General features: G+C 34.8%; 1 protein-coding gene across 9 annotated transcripts in view; it reads right to left on the bottom strand.

Moving 5' to 3' along the window:
* The window catches only part of ANKRD26 (ankyrin repeat domain 26), a 101,684-nt gene that overhangs the window by 29,141 nt on the left and 51,339 nt on the right, over positions 1-21,204 (bottom strand). For 5 of the 9 annotated variants that reach the window (XR_004060008.1, XM_030940569.1, XM_030940571.1 and 2 more), the window contains 10 exons: positions 18,900-18,970; positions 16,642-17,733; positions 14,389-14,555; positions 12,016-12,168; positions 9,836-9,869; positions 9,107-9,248; positions 5,668-5,881; positions 4,395-4,578; positions 3,708-3,845; positions 1,356-2,312 (listed from right to left, as the gene is read on the bottom strand). Coding sequence is in view for 8 of the 9 variants with exons in the window: in XM_030940569.1 (XP_030796429.1) it covers positions 1,356-2,312; positions 3,708-3,845; positions 4,395-4,578; positions 5,668-5,881; positions 9,107-9,248; positions 9,836-9,869; positions 12,016-12,168; positions 14,389-14,555; positions 16,642-17,733; positions 18,900-18,970 (3,152 nt within the window). In the remaining variant the exon portion in view is untranslated. The remainder of the gene's footprint in view (positions 1-1,355; positions 2,313-3,707; positions 3,846-4,394; positions 4,579-5,667; positions 5,882-9,106; positions 9,249-9,835; positions 9,870-12,015; positions 12,169-14,388; positions 14,556-16,641; positions 17,734-18,899; positions 18,971-21,204) is intronic. The other 4 variants (XM_010381434.2, XM_010381432.2, XM_030940570.1 and 1 more) reach the window with 3 other exon arrangements.

Here is a 21,204-nt window from a genome sequence, read left to right as displayed (position 1 = left end):
ATGTAAAAGAATAAATTATGTTAATAATATTTATGACATATATAATTTTAAAAATTACCACATACATTGATTCACCTTCTTGTCCTCATATGTACACATTCCTGTTTATTACTGAATTCAGTTAAGGACACAGGTGTTATCTTCCTGCCAATTAGGTATGACGTTACTTAGACAACAGATTCAGCCCATTATTCATTCATCCCCCAATGAATTTATAATGCTTAACAACCTACTGAAGTCTCGAAATAGTTATGTGAGTGGAACTGGTAGTGATTAATTGTACCCTATGAAACATTTTTGCTCTTTTTTATTAGAACATCAGATCAACTTCAGAGCTCCTCACATATTCAATTGCTTGCTCACATTATTCCAAAAGATTCCTATCTCAGAATACAGGTAAATTCCAATGGCCTTAGAGGCCCTAGGTAACCTGGCCTCCACCTGCCTCCCTGACCTCAGCTGCTATGACTCTCCCCTGCTCACTCCATTCTTGCTGCCTGTGAATCCTGCCACCACTCATTATTGTGAAAATGGTCGTCCAATACCAAACTAATAAATCACAAATCACTATACTTATCTTTGTACTGAACAAAGTTATACCCAAATGATAGTCACTGGGCATTGAAAATTATGAGCAAATTATTTGCTCATAATATATTCAAAGTAAATTATAAATACCAGTGGGGAGATTAAATCAAATATGGTTGCTAAAGTGCACATTTGTCCCAAATTATGGTTTAATAAAAAGTACATGCTTTAAAGAATTGAGAGATCATAACAATATGTAATTTGAGATTGAAATATTTTTAGACAATTCAAATTGACAAGAATAAAAATAAAATTACATCAACTGAAATATATAAAAAGCTACTGACAGAAAAGTATTAAGAGATATAGCAATATACTTCAGTTTATCTGGGAAATCTGGAATTAACTGTCAAAATAACACACTTAATTGAATCTTAATTTCAAAATACTCATTTCAAGTATGAGCATTTCCATTTATCTGTTTCATGGTGGCAGATAAATGGAAATGTTCTTAAGATGTGGCAACATAAAAACATTAAAATTTTATCTTCAGCAGTAAAAGACTACATTATTCACATTAGTTTACCATTCATACTAGTCTATTAACAATTCATAACTTAAAACTCAAAATTTCACAGATGATACAATGTCTTTACTCAAAGTAAAGCATCTCTCAGTTCTTTTATTTGCTGAAAACAAGGGATGTTTCTAAACTGATAGCGTAAATAAGCTTATCTATTTATTTTTATAGTTAACTACATAACCGTATATTATTTTAAATTTTCTTTCGGGAGGTTTGAAAAATATTTATCTTTCTTGATACTTACTTCTCTTTCTGCCTTTTCATTTTCATATTGATACTGCCTTTCTTTTAAGTGATTACATTCACTGATTAACTCCTTATTTCTTTCTTCTAGCAGAAGACTTTGCTTTTCGCTCTCAGCTTGAAGTTTCTGCACAATAGCATGAAACTGGTCTTGAATATTAATCACTGTCTTCTCTTTATTATCAGCCTTGTTGTGGGCATCATCCAGTTGTTGTCGAAGCAGCATATTCTCACTTTGTAGTTGAGACAATCTCTCCTCTACAGACTCCTGCTTTCCAATGTATTTATTCACTTTAACTTGTTCATTTTGATACTTTTGTTCCATTTCCTTCATTCGACACTGGGTTTGGCTTAGGTCCTTTTGTACCCGTTCTAAACCCAAAGTCTTTTCTCTGAGGGCATCTCTTGTGTGATGGAGCTCAATTTCTAGGCTATTGAGTTTACTTTCAGTTTTAAATAGTTGTTGAGAAAGAATCTCATTGTTATCTTTTAGGTTAGACGCATCAAAATTCATTTTGTCCTGTAAACGAGACCACTCATCTCTTGCTCTCTGGAAAGCAATTTCTAGGTCTCTTTTTGATGTCTCACTTTGATCACGATCATGTATAGCAGCAGCCAATCTAGAACGGTATGATTCAACTTCTGCTTCCAGTCGTTCCTTGCTTTGCTTTTCATTCTCCAGTTTAGAATTTAGCATTGCATTCTCAGCTGTCAGAACACTAAGCCGTCCATTATACTGGGATATTGTTTGTGTTAATGTTTCCTCATTCTGCTTTATAGTCTTCTGAAGGTCTTCATTCTTTTCTTTTACAATTTCAAGGTCCTCAAAACATTTCTTTTCTTTTTCCTGGTTTTGATTTTTTATTGTGTCTATTTCTAGCCTTAGCATAGCAATTTCTTCCTGCAACATGCTATTTTTATGCAATAGGTCTTTTTCTTCTTCATGACTATGAGAATTCTAAGTAAAACAAAGGAAACTTTGAGTTAGCACCCAAGAAAAAGACATATCATGATTTCCTCTGAAATTAAAGAATAAGCTGTACATTTTACAATAAAGGGTTGCAACAAGTGTATATCCAATTGAAAAAAAAGTTGGATCAAAACTCAAACCTTATAGAGCATTAACTCCCCAAAGTTCAAAAATTTATTTGAAGACAATTAATCCATGAAAGTAAAAAAGAAATCACTAGAAAATTTTTAAGAATCTCAGAATTGGAAAGGCCTTTCCCTGAAGTACAACAAATTCAAAAGCATAAAAGATTAATAATTTGATCACATTAAAAAATTGGGTTTATATTCTGATATCTAACCCATACACCAACCCACAGGAAGAGCCTTGGCTCTGCATATATCTGGACAGACGAAATTTCCCGAAGTTTTTCAAGTTTCTTTTTTCTGAGAATATTCTATACTTTTCTCACATCTTTATAGTCAGTTATAACAACTTTGTTTATTGATGAATAATAAATCTAGGCATTGTACTAAGCACTTCTACTATATCAATGGACTCATTTAGTATCACGATTTTGAAAAGGAAAAGTTAAAAAAAATATAAGCAGCTGTATGATTTTCCCTGGGGCTTCTGATTCTATTTGTAGTCTTCTTTCACTAAATCAGTTATTTCTGTGGTATAAATATTTAAATACAAAAGAAGACTTTTATTTCACAACACTAATGGTAAATAGGACAAAATCTGTAGAGCTCCTCTTAGAAAATCATGAGATGATTTGTTGTCGCAATAACTTTTGTTTCCGCTTCATAATGTTTAAAACCGTAATAATGTGAAACGGAGAAATATGCCGAACTGTTTTACTAGGAACAAAATACTTATTACTAAATTATCACTAAGTATATATCATGGCATATAAATAAGATACTACTTGCAGCACACTATTACTCTTCTCAAAAGTGAGAAGATTAATATCCAAAATACGGTCACTGAACTGGCTGTACTTTTCCTCCCTTCCTGTGAGTAGAAGTAATAAACTAACCTCTCCATTAATATATCAAGGCGATGAAATCACTTCCAAAAACTCAAGCATCTATTGTTAGTAGCAAGGGTTTTGAGATTGTGGAAAGACCATCAATTCCTATGGAAGATATTAAAAGCTTCTCCTTTGGATGAGGCCATTCTGAATGTCGTTACTTGACTGCTGCAGACAAGTGGAGCTGAATTAAGAACATCACTTTTTCCAATGGACCAAAAACGCTACCACCACCCCCAAGATATACATATATGGCTTAAAAATCCTCAATACTTTCCAAGATGCATACATAGTTGGTTTTTAAAATATATACACATACAAATATATATACACACATATTTGAAAATGACTAAAGGAAATATAAATACCTCAGAATTCATTTTCCTTTGAGTCATTTCAATCTCCTTTTGTTTGGAAAGGTGATTGGTCAGAATTCCATCTTGTAACATTCTGGCATTCTGTTCTCGAGAAAGTTGCCTCTGAGTGTCATTTCGCTCTTGTACGACCTAGAGATATATTAAGTTTTGGGTCTATTAGCATTTTTTAAAAGTCTAAAAGGTTAATCAAGAGCAGAATTTTAAAACAAAAAAACTTATAAAAAGGAAATAGCATATTAAAATGCAAGAACCTTTATTACTCAAGAATTACTCAAATTTTAATCACATAAATGTCAGCTAAATTCATCAAAGAGCAAAAACGGTTCTTAAATACAGGCAAATAAAGAATTGTGAAATAAAATGTCAAACATTTTACTAGTTTCATCATAATTTTAGAGATATTTAGCCTGTATTTTAACATTAAATGCCTAAATTAACATTTATGTTAGTGATTAAACTCAACTTATCCTCCATTCCTTCATTTAGAAAACAGAGACTGAGCATCTATTAGGTGTCAAGATTTACCATGAATAATTTTAGTTATAAAGGTCATAGGTCAGCTTAAGATGAGATAACATTTTTGTTTTTAACCTAGATAATATATATTAAATCAAAAGGATAAGTAATAGTGATGAAATAAAGTTAAAAATATAAAATTTTTATCCAAAATTAATTTACCTGATTCAAATTACTTTTTACAGTCCTCAATTCCATCTCCAGTGTTTGGAGACTCAGTTCAAGCTGTTGTTTCACTTCAACTTCTTTCCTATATTGCTCTTCTTTCCTTCTTAACTGTTCCCTAATTTTTTCATACAACATATCAGCATTTCTTCTCTTCTCTTCTTCTTGGTTTAAGCTAAATCTGCAGTTAAAGATGCTTACCTTAAAATCTGTATTGTTACAAAATAAAAAGTTCATTGTGTGATCTGCTGCTTCATATGTTGGTTTATTACCCTAATACAATTTCTATGTTCTTGAATATCTTTCCTTTCTAGTTCTCTGATTTTTAATTTCTCACTTCAGTCTTTTCCAAAGGACATATATGCTTGAAAGGCAGTGATGAAAGAACATTCTGTTAACTGGTAGGTTTCTGTTACAAGTACCTCTGGTAAATATTATGGAAAAGGATATTGGAAATGATTCAATAAAGATGCAAGTTGAAAATTTCTTTTTGGCCAGGTGCCAGTGGTTCATGCCTGTAATCCTATCACTTTGGGAGGCTGAGGAGGGTAGATCACTTGAAGTCAGGAGTTCGAGACCAGCCTGGCCAACAGGGTGAAACCACATCTCTATTAAAGATATAAAAAATTAGCCAGGTGTGGTGGCATACGCCTGTAATCCCAGTTACTCAGGAGGCTGAGGCAAGAGAACCCAGGAGGCGGATGTTGCAGTGAGCTGAAATCGCGCCACTGCACTCCAGCCTGGGCAACACAGCAAGACTCCATTTCAAAAAAAAAAAAAATTTAGGTTGAAAAAATGGGCATTTCATTCTCTATTAATTGAAACGTAAATTAACATAAACTTTCTTGAGAACAATTTAAAAATCTGGATCAAAGGCCTTTTTAAAAAAAATTCCTATGAACAATTCTATATTGAAGAATTTATTCAAAGTAAATAATTAGAAATATAGAAAAACATTTATAAAAAGGTATTCCTTCTAGCATTAACTGTAATACAAAAAAATTGTAAACCCAAAACTTATTCTATTAAATAAATAATGAGACTTCTGTATGACAAACTTCTACATAGCCATTAAAGTGATTTAAAAGAATATATATTTAGTAGAAGTTCATAGTTAAGAACTAGTTATATTATTTCCAAGAATTTCACACTCCACAAGACTAAGCTTTCTTCCCTGCTAAGCCCCAGAAGGTAAGTCAGCAATTACAAGAATTCTATATTATCTTTAGTACAAACAGTTAAACATTTCTTTAAAACTAGGCTATCATACCTCAAAGAGCACAGTTCTCGTTCCCATTCAACTTTTTGATGCTCTAACTGTGATTTTATTTCTTTTGTTTCAGATAGCTCCTTTTGTAGTACATTAACCTTATCTTCCATTTTTTTAATTTTTACTGTAAGTAGTTCACAGTGATTTTTTTTAAGTTCTAGTAATCTTTCACACGAAAGAGCTGCATCCTGGATTTTCAATAGGCTAACAGAATCTGTATCAGGGAGAAAACAAGACAGAAATATATGAGTACTTTTCGCATATAACACACTATACACTGTAACTCATTAAGACACTGACCAATTATATACTGAGGGCCTACAATGTGGAAGACATTAAACTAAGCTCTGCAGATAAAACAGACAAGACCTCTGCATTTGCTTAGCTTAAAGTATAGTGAAGAAACAAAGACAAAAAAAGTCACAATTATGAATTCAGATAGATGCTGTAAGGAAACAGAGTTCTATGACCACAAAAGATAATGTGATCTATACTGGGCCCAGGTAAGATTTCCCTGAAGGAGAGGTGGCTACACTGAGAAATGAAAGACGAGAAGCAGCAGCTGAGCAAAGGGGGAAGAAAAGCATGCAGCCAGTCTGCGGCATGTGCTGAGCCTCACTGCAGTCTGCTTCAAGTACTAACTTTCCTTCTTTCCTGAAACGACCAAAGACAAAACAGACAAAATACATGAAACAATGAGTTTCAAGACAGTGGACTCAGGCAATGAACACAACGATCCCTGACAGACAAGAAACAAAGGAAGTGGCTGGGCATGGTGGGTCACACCTGTAATCCCAGCACTTTAGGAGGCGAGGTGAGCAGATCACCTGAGGCTAGGGGTTCGAGACCAGTCTAGCCAACATAGTAAAACCCTGTCTCTACTGAAAATACAAAAAGTAGCAGGGCGTGGTGGCATGTGCCTGTAATCACAGCTACTTGGGAGGCTAAGGCAGGAAAATTGCTTGAACCCAGGAGGCGGAGGTTGCAGTGAGCTGAGATCGCACCACTGTACTCCAGCCTGGGCGACAGAGTGAGACTCTGTCTCAAAAAAAGGAAAAGAAAAGAAAAGAAAAGAAACAAAGGAAGTAAGTCTTATGGTCTCATGAATGGCCAGAGCTTGGCCTTCAGAGTTTCCAGGCCATGACGTGGGGAGGAAAAACTGACATAAAATCCAGCAAACTCTCTGAGTTGAAGTGATGAAGCTGAGAGTCTGGTAAATGCAAGGTAGACAGAGATCACAGGACACCAGAGAGGAAGGAGAGGCACAGAGAAAGAACTCTGGAGCTCTGCAGAGATCCCTTCTTGGGTATTGAGCAGTGTAATGAACAGTGCATGTATGCCAGGAAACTACCTGAAACCAAAGAAAAAACCACCTAGAAAGAGAGGAAATCCTGCCTGGTGCTTCCACAGCACCGGGAAGAGTGTTCATTCCCACAGTCAGGCTGGAAAAACTCATACTTCTCAAGACAATGAATAATCAGAAAGGTATTGCCTCAGGAGTGGGGAATTAGCCCAAATCATAAAAGCAAGATAGGAAAAAGTCAAGCTGTTTATATGGAATTCAACTGTACCCCAAAATAAAGCTCAAGAAGATAAGTGGAGGCATGGAAGATATTTTTTTAAAAACCAAATTGCACTTGTAGAGATGCAAATTACAATGTCAAAGATGAAAACTAAATTAGATAAAAATAAACACAGATGAACCATTACAAAAGAAAAGATTCATAACTTTGAGACACCAATGAACTATAGAAAAAAATCCAAGCAGCTAATATATAAGCCCCCAAAGAGGGAGGAAGAGAGACAGAAAAAAAAAAATGTGAAGAAAAATTGGCCAAAACTTTCTAAACTTAATAAATTAACTATAATCCCACAGATTCAGAAAGGATATGGCTAGGAGAGAAAAAAATGAAAGCCTACTATTATAATTATACTGCATACCAGAACTATAACAAAATTATACCATATATGATGTGGTATGACATTATATGAAGGTAGACTGTGATAAGTTCAAGTCATATACTATAAATCCTAAAGCAACCACTAAGATAGCAAAACAAAGAGTCATAGCTTATAAGCCAAAAAACAAAAAACCAAAAACCTGAGATAAAACTCAGGAGCATCTGTAGATCAACGGAACACAATAGAGTTGAGAAATAGACCCACACGTATGCAGTCAACTTACTTTTGACAAAGGCATAATGGCAAATGCAGTAGGAAAAGGCTAGCCTTTCTGACGTATGATGCTGGAACAATTGCATGTCCATATCCAAAAAGATGAACTTGAATCCATACTTCAATCCATACAAAAATAGGAACTCAAAATGGATCACAGACCTAAATATAAGACCCAAAACTGGCTGGGCACAGTGGCTCATGCCCGTAATCCCAGCACTCTGGGAGGCCGAGGTGGGCAGATCACTTGAGGTCGAGAGTTTGAGACCAGCCTGGCCAACATGATGAAATCCCGCCTCTATTAAAAACACAAAAAAGCCGGCAGGCCACGGTGGGTGGCTCACACCTGTAATCCTAGCACTTTGGGAGACCAAGGCGGGCGGATCACGAGGTCAGGAAATCAAGAACATCCCGGCTAACATGGTGAAACCCCCTCTCTACTAAAAATACAAAAACTTTGCCAGGCCTGGGGCGGGCGCCTGTAGTTCCAGCTACTTGGGAGGCTGAGGCAGGAGAATAGCGTGAACCCAGGACGCAGAGCTTGCACTGAGCGGAGATCGTGCCACTGCACTCCAGCCTGGGTGACAGAACGAGACTCCATCCCAAAAAACAAAAAAACAAACAAAAAAATACAAAAAAAACCCAAAAAACAAACAAAAAAAGCTGGGTATGGTGGCACATGCCTATAATCCCAGTTACTCAGGAGGCTGAGACAGAAGAATCGCTTGAACCTGGGAGGTGGAGGTTGCAGTTACAGTGCACTCCAGCCTGAGTGACAGAGTGAGATTTTGTCCCAGAGAAAGACCTAAAGCTATAAAACTTCTAGAAAAAAAGCATAGGAGGAAATCTTTGTGACCCTGTGTCAAGCAAAGACTTCTTAAATGCGATACAAAAAGCAAAATCCATAATTAAACAGATAAATTGGACTTAATCAAAATTAAAAACTTCTGCTCTTCAAAAGATACCATTAAGAGAATGAAAAGTCAACAAAACAATTAACAAATAAAATTAAAAAAAAAGAGAGGATGAAAAGTCAAGCCACAAACTGGGAGAAAAAAATCCCTGCAAAAAACATAGCTAACAAAGGAATAATATTAAGAATATATTATAGAAAGATCTCTTCAGCTTTGCACAGTTGCAGCATTGTAGCCACCAATTAAACACAGCATAATGTATGCTAAGTGTGCATACATTTCACTTTATTACTTTACATACATTACAGTGGGATACATAAAAAGGCCTTAAATTTCTGCAATAGGCCTACCTTTATACTCCATTCCAAGTTGTTCAATGAGCAACATAAAATTCTTGTAACTACAGTGAGGCAGCTCACAATCCTCTGAGGCTGTTTCAGATGACTGAGTTAAGTCATCAACATCATCCACAGACTGTATTTGGTTTTTGACCTATGGGGTTGAAATAAATAACACTGTTTCAAAATGTCCCCAAAATATTTATAGCACATACAGAAGCGGTAATTATCCATCTTTCTATATGAGCAAAAACCCAGGTATTTCTTTAAAAGAACTGATTTTTGTTAAAAGGATATATTATCAACAGTTAGTGCTTCTTAGTCAGTTTTTCAAAGTAAATATCTTTACAACAAAAAATTCTCTGTTTTTTTTTCATTTCTTTTTTTTTTTTTTGACATCAGGTCTTGCTCTGTCATTCAGGCTGGAGTGTAGCATCGTGATCATAGCTCACTGCAGCTTCAAACTCCCGGGCTCAACCAATCCTCTCACCTCAGCCTCCCAAGTAGCTGGGACTACAGGTATGCTCACTATGCCTGGTTAATTTTTTCTTAATTTTTGTAGAGATAGGGCTCTCACTATGTTACCTAGGCTGGTCTCAAATTCCTGAAGTTAAGCAATCCTCCTGCTTTAGCCTTCCAAAGTGCTGGGATTAGAGGTGTGAGCCACTGTGCCCAGCCCACTTTATCTTTTATAATGTATTTTTTTAAACAATAATTTTGATAATTTATTTTTTACAGTACCTTGTTCTTTTCATTAGATGTTTTCTTACTAGGCCTAAAAAAAAAAAAAAAAACCTTTCAGGCAAATAGTAAATATGTAAAATGCAAGGAATATCTAAAATTATTGTTTTTTTAAATAAAAGCCCTGCATTTGTAATTTATTTATTACCCTATTCATAAAGTTCACAGGAATATTTTTTACAGGTAATATAAAAGATAATAACTTTCTACAAGGGGTATTGAACTATAAACAGAAAAAGTAAAAGTAAGTGACAAGAAAAATATACTAATATGATAACAAACAAATTTAGATCAAGCTTCCTGACAGTCAAAGCAAAAGGAAAACACAGTGTTACTTGCATTACTCAATAGAAAGAAATATACCAGGTTTTTTTCGCTATTGACCTTTTCAATAAAAACAAGCTTTTACTGGCACTAAAACCTATTTGGAATATATTACTTAACACCCTTACATGAGGGAAACCCTTTTTGAATGACGATATTAGCTTTTTTCAGGACTCACAATGCAGGTACTATGCATTATTCTAAGCCCTGTACATATGTTAAATTCATTTTAATCATAACAATAATTCTGTGAGGTTGATAAAATATTAGGTATTTTATAAAGGAAGAAAGTAGGCACAGAAAAGCCAAGTAATTTGCCCAAGCACATATAGCTGGTCAGTAGCAGACCCAAAATTCAAACCCAAAAATTCTAGCTCCAAAACATATTTTGCTGTGCTGTGAAAGTAATATTTATTTTCAAGTGTTTTTAAGTGATATGATAGCAGATGAATCTATATTTTCATTCTATTTCTGGTTATAATTATAAATAATAATTTTTTAATCTTGTAAATATTTTTAAACTAAAAAGACCTTATATCTAGCCAATTTGGAAACCTACTTTCAATAAGCTCAACATTTATTTTTTCTAAAGAAATTCATCAACGTTCATTCATTCATCTACTCAACTCTTTATTCATGCATTCAAAAATCCTCATTGAAGCTAGGCATGGTGGCTCATGCCTGTAATCCCAGCACTTTGGGAGGCCAAGGTGGGCAGATCACTTGAGGTTAGGAGTTCAAGACCAGCCTGGCCAACATGGCAAAACCCTGTCTCTACTAAAAATACAAAAAATAGCCAGGCATGGTGGTGTGCACCTGTAGTCCCAGCTACTTGGGAGGCTGAGGCATGAGAATTGCTTGAACGCAAGAGACGGAGGTTGCAGTGAACTGAGATCACATCACTGCACTCCAGCCTGGGCAACAGAGCAAGACTCTGCCAAAAAAAAAAAAAAAAATCCTTATTGAGCATACATGTCAATGACACTATGAGCATAAGGTAACATGGTTTTTAATATTTTAGAACTTTATAATCTAAGTCTGTGATAGACTGTCAACAGTTTAATTTTCTACTGTACATAAACAAAATCCTCCCCTTCTCCCCAGAATCTAAACAACTATTAAGTTAATACACCTGATCTTTTAGTCTTACAAAATCATAGCTGTTCATGATGCTATTGTCAAAAGTACTCTGATATCTTCAATTACCAAGAATTATTTAAATTCAATTCAGTATGACCTACATGGTTTGCATGTTTATTAATTTTTTAAAATCCATATATGATAGTTTAACTTTTAGATTGTCAGCGACACATTCAATTATATAAGAATATTCCATTTCTGAAACAATTCTAAATGAACAATCTCTTTTTATACAGCAAAAAACTACATAAATAGAAGTTCTAAGAACAGTTAGTTCATTATAAATCTTTAAAAGATAATGGATCAAGCTTTCTGAGGCTTAGACATGCAAACAAAACTAAATTGCATAAGCATTTCCTTCTCTACTGGGTCACTCCCAAAAGCATGTAAATATACTCTAAAAGCTTACATTTTAAAATAAAAAAGAAAGAAGGCTCCCTTGAATCCTACATTCTTCTTCAGTTACCACCCGTTTACCTACTGCCTCTCAGTCCAAGTTCTCTCAAACACTGTCAAAGCCCATCCACTACAGTCAGGGCTCCATGGTGACCATTTATTGAAACTGCTGCTTGTCAAAGTTGTCCTCATCTTAATCTTTCGGCAGCATGGAAACAGTCGATATTCTCTAGCTTTGGGAGACTACATCACTCTATTTTCAGAAAAAAAATTATTACTAACCTTCCTCCATAGAGAAATAAAGAAATCACAGATTTTACCTTTCTTCATCCTCATCTATTTCACTTAAACTGCTGTCATCATCCACTTGTAGCAGGCCACCAGTTAGTAAACTGGCTTTCTCAAACACTGGTGAATTCACAGATTCTTTCGAGGTTCTCTTTACTTCCTTCATTTGCAAGGCAGGACCACTACTTTAAAAAAGCCATGGGAAATGACAGATAAGAAAAAAGAAAAAAAGAAACAAAATGCAGAAAGAGAGTTAAGGAACAAAAAAGAATAAAAAAAATTTAAAAAGCCATTAAAAAGCCAATGTTTTCTAATAACTCTGACAACCAAAAAATTTTTATAAAATTCCAACATTTCCTCCATCTCAATTCATTCACTAATTCAAAAAACACCAATTACCAACAACATAAGAGGAAATGTATATTCCCTGCTTCAAAAATCATAATTTTATCATACCATTATGATAAAATGTGATATGTAAGAGTTAATATATGAAAAGGTACATCTGAGCATAAGGACAGTTTTAAAACAGAAGAGACAAAATAGAGGAGTTCACAAGACAAAAAAGTGAGAGAAAACCATTCTACCTAGAGATAGAAGGTGAGCAGAGATTAGGCCCACAGAGTCTAGATGTTTCCTAGGAACTTGGAAGAAAAAAAAGAAACTACAGAGAGGTGAATGCTACACTAAACTTGAATGCTACAGTAAAAGGCTGGAGCTCACAGATTATAAGCAATGATCTTTAGACACGGAAGTAGCAATTAGATTTGGGCTATATTTTTGATTTTGTTTTTCACTTAAATGAAGTTTTTTTTTTAACTAAGTTTTAAAAATAGAATGATACACATATAACATGAAAGAAGAAATCAGGAAAATATCCGGGTGGGTGAAAAAACCTTTACTTTTAGAATACCTGTATGTCATTATATGCAGCTCCAAAATAGCAATATTCTGATTAGTTATGATTTTGTTTGAAAATAAAACAATGGGCGGGGCACGGAGGCTCATGCCTGTAATCCCAGCACTTTGGGAGGCTGAGGCGGGTGAATCACGAGGTCAGGAGTTCAAGACCAGCTGGCCAAGATGGTGAAACCCCATCTCTACTAAAAATACAAAAAAATTAGTCTGATGTGATGGCGCGGGCCTGAAATCCCAGCTACTTGGGTGGCTGAGGCAGGTGAATTGCTTGAGCACAGGAGACAGAGGTTGTAGTGAGCTGAGATCGTGCCACTGCACTCCAGCCTGGGCAACAAGAGCGAAACTCCATCTTGTCAAAAAAAGAAAAGAATGTGGTAACTTTTATAGACTTTTAGCCTAGTTAGATTTACCACCAGAAAATCTGCAATTATTATTATTATTACTTTTGGAGATAGAGTCTCACCTTGTGCCCAGTTTGGAGTGCAGTGGCACAATCTTGGCTCACTGCCACTTCTGCCTCCCAAGTTCAAGCGATTCTCCTGCCTCAGCTTCCCTAGTAGTTGGGTTTATAGGTGCCTGCCACCACGCCTGCCTAATTTTGTATTTTTAGTAGAGATGGGGTTTCACCATGTTTTCTAGGCTCGTCTGCAACTCTGACCTCAAGTGATCCACCTGCCTCAGCCTCCCAAAGTGCTGGGATTACAGGCATGAGCCACCGCGCCCAGTCATAACTACTTTTTTATGGTCTAAAAACATGCACAAGGATATCACTTTCATATACCTACATAATTTACAGAGACTGCAATTTCCCACTGTGTTAACAGTTGAGCATGAGCCCCTAAAAATACCCAATATACTGAAATGTTTACATGGAGTACAGATCCCTCTGTGTAATCCCTTGGCAATATTCAGATTAATTTGAGAGCCCAACATTTGGGATACTATAATAAATATCCTTAACATACATATGTATATATGTAATGTGTTTATATAAATATCCTTAAAATACATATTATTTATCTTTAACATGTTACATATATTATATATAGGCTTACTGTATATTATACATAATACATAATAAATGTCCTTGTATGTGTGCATTTTTACATAAGTCATATTTTCCTGTAGAATCTAGTCCCAGAAGTGAAGCTGTTAGGTTAAAGATAGGAAATATTTGAAATTCTAATACATACTAAATTATCCTTCAAAAAGGATTTACCAATTTCATTTATCAACAGTGTACGAGAATGCCTTTTTTCTCGCGTTTGCCATCAATGGATATTATTTTTTAAATAAAATATCAATATGACTGAAACAACTGGTATCTCATTGTTTGTTAATTTGCCTTTTTCTAATTACAAGACAAGGTTGCATATCCCTTGCATAATAAAAGTATAATATTCATTAATCATGAATATTAGTCCAAATTAGAATTAGTTTTATAGCACAATAACAATCATCTGCTGTTAAATATGCTACCGGCTTACCCAGCATACTCTTTATTTTCCTTCCTGGGAAATTGCTGATGATCAGTTTCTCCACTCCTTCTTTCTTGAATTAATCCATCATCTTCATCATCATCAGTAGCACCATCATGTATGTTTGCTGATACTTCCATTTCACTATTTCTGTGTTTCTTCCTTTCTTCTTCAACCTTCGATGAAAGTTTGATACTAAGGAATTGCTATTACTTTATTTAACAAAAAGAATTTCTCTGTTTTCACTGAGTTTATCATTTGACTCAGTTTAACTATGGTAACTTTAGCCAATAAAAATATTTCCTACTTACTTTAATGGGATCATTGTATATATAATTGTTACATAATTATCAGCTATTATTATAATTTTATTAATGAAATTTTTGTAAAGTCTGCTTCATTTCTGTTTGGGTAAAACAGAATTTTCCAAAATTTCAAGGACTCTTCTTAATTTTGTGCTTTTATTCCCATCCAATCTTCACTATCTACTATGAATTTTCACTCCATTTTACTGGCAGAAACAGAGAAATAAAAAGACAAAGACACAAGATGCATCTTCTTCTGCCTTTACCACCTGGATTTTACACTATGCAGCCAGATTTAGAGGATGTGACATGGCTCCAGGAAGAGAAAGCAATCTTTCCCCTTTCTGCACTAAGCTATTCTTTTCCCCAGTGTCTCTTATAATTCTTTTTCTCATTTGGATCCTGGGATATCAACAAAGCGAAGGTGCTCACTGAAACACAGAAACCAAAGTTTGCCACAACATAAGGAACAGAGTGAAAGTGCTGAGTTGCTGGTGTGGAATTCTGGAGAATGAGATGCTTCCCAAATTTCACATTCAATAACCATAAAATTTTATAGCTGGAGGATACACAGTATAAGTATTAATTATCTAAGTTAGCCCCATTATCTACTGATAATGGGAGTAAAACAAGAAAGATTAAATGATCCATCCAGAGCTCCTAAAGTGGCATTATCTAGCATTTTATGGCACCAAAAGAGATGATATAACTCCATAATGCTGAATCAGATAAATTACCAGATAAATTCATCAAATTAATCAGATGAATTAAAAGCGTGACACTGGCAAAGTAATTTAAAGCCATAGCAGGGTGTAGGTAACCTCATCTACTTTTACTTTTAAAGAAGAATATCGGCCAGGCGCAGTGGCTCACGCTGTAATCCCAGCACTTTGGGAGGCCAAGGAAGGCAGATCATGAGGTCAGGAGTTTAAGACCAGCCTGGCCAACATGGTGAAACCTGGTCTCTACTAAAATACAAAAATTAGCCGGGTGTGGTGGTGCACGCCTGTAATCTCAGCTACTCAGGAGGCTGAGGCAGGAGAATGGCTTGAACCCGGGAGGCAGAGGTTGCAGTGAGCCAAGATCATGCCATTGCACTCCAGTCTGGGCAATACAGTGATATTCTGTCTCAAAAAAAAAAAAAAAAAAAAAAAAAAAGAAAGAAAGAAAGAAAGAAAAAGAAGAATATCTGCAGATTATTGTTTATCTTTAAAACTCAATGTACAGAACTCAGCTTTCTACTTTGGAGTTAAATACTAAATTGCTGACTGAGGAGTTATGCTACTTATATGGTATACACGCCCAAACTTATCATACTTTATTAAACAACATAATGTAAAGGTCTGGTTCAACAGAAATATTTGACTGGTGATTTAAAAAATATGTGAAAGTATATGTATTTGTTGTCAAAAATCTTTAAAGTGATCAGAATGGAATTATAAACTCTAACAGTTTGAGTCAAACAGATAAGCTCGCATTAAAAAGATCCCTTTGGCTGGGAATATTTGTTACAATACTCAGGGCTAGAAACATTTTTATATCTCTTTCAGTCACTGCTTCTTTCCCACTGTATTGCCATGTTCTTGTTTAAATAAAAGGAATTCATTTTTAAGTCAATATGGAAAAAAACCCTAGCACTTATTACCTTTCATAAAGCAACTTCTTTTACACTTACACTGGTACAAGGTCACATGGTATATGGCTAAATTAGTTTCCCAGTCCACATGTCACTTAGAAGAGCGAAGACTCATAGACTTCTTAAGTTGATTAAGGAACACAGATTTTGAGAACATTTTCCTTAACTCCTGCTACTTAGCAGAAATAATCTATTTCTACACACAATTACATATTTAGGTAACACCATTTTATACTTGAGCTCTTCATAAGCAGAAAATCAGAATGGATCAAACTAATTGATAGAGAAAAAAACAAAGAGTAGCAGCAAGCAAACCTCTACCTCTTTCTGAAGTTGGACTTTTTCTTTCTCCAAAGTCTGGAACTCTACTTTTAACATGCCTATATCATTTTTAAACCTTTGCATATCTTGCTGTAATTCTTCTTTTAGAGATACTTGTGATGTTCTCTCACTATGTGGTAGAGAAGACCTCACATTTTCTAATTCAGGTTCCATGCTTTTATAGTTATGAGCACTGCAATGATCATATAATGGCTTCTGGAACAAGTTCTGTATTGGTTTTGTTTTCTTATAAGCGTCTGTACCAGCAGAAATCCTGTGCCTTTTTATTTGAATCATATGCTTCATTTCTTTGGAGCAGATCAAATCAAAAGGTCTTTTTGGATCACTAGACTGAGGCACATGTCTGATGTCTAATTTCCAATTAGTGGTACTTTGGTTCATATTTTTTGTCATTTGCATATCAAATTCTTCTTTCATTTCACCTGTAACTACTTCTGGGTTCCTTACTTTTTTATTTTCTCTATCATTATAAAAATTCTCATCTGTGTTAAAAACATGTTCAGTGTCTGGTTTGTTAACATTTCCATGGCCTAATTTATTTTCATTTAAATAAGTCTTAGAATATGACTGGCAGACATAGTCTGGGGACACAGAGTATGAAGGAGATGAAAAGCCATCTTCAAGACTGGGTTCTTTTTGTTCAGGCAATGCCTGGTATAGTACAGAGACAGGAGAATCTTTTTCATCACAATCAAGTATATTATTTGTCAAAGAAGAGGGTACTTCCTTTAAGTTTGCGCCTCCTTTAGAGTTATCATGTAGTGGCTCTTCCCCAGGATAAGCAGTAATTTTGTATTTTTCACAAGTTTCACCACAGCTCTGTTTTAACTCATTTGTGATGAGTTTTAAGTTATTTTTCCACTCTAATTTGCCTTGTTTGGTTGACATTTCTTCACCATTTTGCACACCAGGAAGTCCTGAATATACAGACACATCCTCTCTATCACACTCCTTATTCAGTTCTGGTTCTTGAGACATTTTTTGCAGACGTGAAAGTGAAAGATTAATTTGCTTGTTTTGTTTTTCAGATGTCTTTTCTGTCAGGGTGCATGTTTTTAAAATAACTTTATCCTTGAGTAATCAAGTATGGACAAAGAACAATTAGGAAATAATTACAATTTAACTGTTAAACTTAATCTATGTTTAGTTACTCCCAAATCACTGGAATAGTAACTAAGAAGTAAAAACTAATTTGCCTTAGCCTAAAATAGAAGAAAAGCATGAACTAGCAAAGTTAAGTGTTTCACTGTTCCTTTGGATTAAACTTAATTCATTACGTGTTAAATCTACCAAAAATAAATTAGCAGATGATCTGTAGCATTACAAAGGCATCCTCACTTAAAAAGATTTTACCTTACCATACCTCAAATACTGAGCACCTACTACAGTGCATTTAAGTACTTTTTCCAAAGATTTCTAACTGGAGAGTAGGGAAACTTTAAATCATTTGGAGCCAAAATAAACAACAATCAGAAAGAAAAGCAAATCCTTACATTTTGATTGAAATTATATACCATAATATGGTGTTATGCATCTGTATAGGCTATCAGCTTAAGTCCAATTCTTATATATTCTAAGGTTCATTAATAGTGGATAAAAAAATTCCGTAACATTTACTGATTTCCTAGACTGAAATAATCAGAAAGTTATTGTTTATATCCTAACAGTGGAAAGATCCCATTCTAAAAGGAATGATTTTCTTAATAACTGGGTTGATTTTCTGACTTCATTCTTTCCCTGAATGTAGACACTGAAGCTGACAGAGATCACAAGGCAGAATAAATCTTTAACCTTGGAATTAGTGACCAGGAATATAAGAATGTAAATCCTGAACCATTGGGAATGATTACTCCTTTAAGATGAATTCAACTCAGTGGCCATCAGTGTTAAAATGTTCATAATTTCTATTGTTTAATAATATGATTCAATATTTGATGTTACCATCTTTATCATGTAATATAAAAATGAAAGAGGCAACAATACTCAGGAAATTTCTGGCTTCAATTCCAAGGGTAAAGATTAACTATAACAAAAACAAAGACAAAAGATTAGCTATAGGTTACGATACATTCTAAGAATATTTTAACTAGTCTAAATGTTTTTAATACTAAATATTAAATAATGATCTATTGATTCTAAAAGGCTAGTCTGAAAGGTAATTTCATTTGAAAGATGTTACATCATTAAAGCAAAGAAAACAACATTAAAAGAGAAATTTAAAACAATATATATAATACCTGTGGCTGGTTATTTTCACTTTCTTTCCTTTCTTGCTCTTCTTCTGATGCCACTTCTAAGTCATGTTCAGCTGAAAAAATCCAAATATTTAGTTAAACGAACTACTTAGAACAGTTAGGTAAAAGGTATAGTCTTTATAGAAACAGAAAATAACATTTATTTTTATTTTATAAATTGAGAGGGTTTTCTTCTATTTGTTTTTGAGACAGGGCCTTACTCTGCCATCCTAGCTGGAGTGCAGTGGCGCAATCACAAAAAGTTTGAATGAAGCCTAATCTTTAGTGGAACATTTACTTCTCAGTAAGAAATACTTCTAAGTATCAGCTTAACGAAGTATCTAATTAAAACTTCAACTATTATCCAAAACTTCAACAAACCACTTGGGGAGACTACTAACACTAGACAATAGGTTCAACCCATACAAACGTCTCAAAGATTCACTCACAAATTCATTCACCCAACGTAAATGAGCTAAACTGTCAGAAACAAAACAAAATTTTATGATACAGTAGGAATATATAAAGTAACACTGTAGATGTTCTCTATAACAGTATCTTTTCAACAAGGCACAAAGAGTGTTGTTCATTATTAATGAGTCCCAAAATTACTGTTACTTTTTACATCTTTATCATTGTATATCAGGTTCCTTACATCTGAAACGTTTTCTGCTATTTTGACAAATTTCTTTTCATCTTTTAAGACTAAGAGAGTTATGTGAAGTCTTCCTTGATTAGAACTATCTTCCCCCTGTTAAACAGGTGTCTCCTTCCTTGGGGTTGCCTTAGTACCTTATCTTTGTACTGTATCTTTTTCATCTGAACTGTAAATCATTTATTTATATGTTTATGCCCTTTCTCCCCAGACAGTAGGGGACAATCTTTCAAGTTATCTTTGTATAAACAGTCTTTATCTATTTTACTGGACAATTATTTACTGAGTTCCTGCTAAGTGCTAAACACTGGGGTTTAAAGAATGTAAATAAGAACAGCACGGTGGCTCACATCTGTAATCCCAGCACTCTGGAAGGCCAAGGCGGGTGGATCACTTGAGGCCAGGAGTTCCAGACCAGCCTGGCCAACGTGATGAAACGCCCTGTCTACTAAAAATACAAAAATGAGCTGGGCTTGGTGATGGGTGCCTGTGATCCCAGCTACTTGGAAGGCTGAGTTAGGAAAATCACTTGAACCTGGGAGGCAGAGGTTTGCGGAGAGCCAAGATCATGCTGCTGTACTCCAGTGAGACTCCATCACAAAAAAAAAAAAAAAAAAAAAAAAAAAAAAAAAAACCAAGTAAATAAAAGGTGTCAAAGATGGCTTTTCTAGAGATCATGCCTGAGTTGAGACTTAAAAAGTGAGGTTAGCCAGACTAAAAGGGGTAAAGGGCAGGAAAGGGTAACAGCATGCAAGGCAGCAACAAGAGAGGGAAAGAAGCCTCAGATAGCATATTTGTCTAAAATACAAGCGCCCGAGGAGAGCATCACCAGCAGTTGAGTAATCCCAGAGAAAAGGGCAGAAAGGGGAAAGGGCTAAAGATGGAGAGTTAGGCAGAAGTCAGATGATGAAAGCCTTATATGTAATCTTAAGATGTTTGAACATTTATGTTTTCAAGACGGACTCAAGGTCCTATTTGCATTGGAGACAGATCACCCTAAATACTGTGGGGAGGATGAATTTCAAGGGCATATGAATAAATAAAGGGAACTGAATTAGAAAATATTGCAAAACAAGGATAATGTAGGCCTAAACTGAGGGAATGTTTCCAAAAATATTTAGGATATAGAATATCAGTACCCAATACAGAGTGAATTTTTATTAAATGAATACATGTATATATCTGGGTCCCTGGAGAACTAGACTCTATTCATTACTTCATAAAAGGTATTAAATGAGAAGTGAAACAATCTACAGGCACTGTTTAAGTTGTTTACTCCATGCTTTTTCTGTTTCATGTCTTCCTGTGTTGAGGGATTTCATTTAGTTATTTTGTTTTAAAAGTCCTGCTTCTTAGATCTACCAAGCTCATGAAGAAATAAGAACAAACAAGCATATATAGGTATAGGTAAGTAACTCTGGATTTACAGCTTGCAGTCACTACTCTAGGAGACAGCTGATCATCTTCTGTAAAATACCACGTTAATTTTACAAGGGGGAAAAGAAAACAAAACTACTGGGATAAAAAAATTATATAATTTATTACTGTAGACCAGATCATATGATTAAGGGCACTGAGTTAAACTGGTACATAAAGTAAAACACATTAGATGCAATTAATCAATAGACTGGGTGTCCTAAAAGAATTATTAAT

The sequence above is a fragment of the Rhinopithecus roxellana genome, chromosome 11, assembly GCF_007565055.1.
Source record: "Rhinopithecus roxellana isolate Shanxi Qingling chromosome 11, ASM756505v1, whole genome shotgun sequence".
In the NCBI taxonomy this organism is placed as follows: Eukaryota; Metazoa; Chordata; class Mammalia; order Primates; family Cercopithecidae; genus Rhinopithecus; species Rhinopithecus roxellana.
This window is presented reverse-complemented; position numbering and strand designations above follow the sequence as displayed.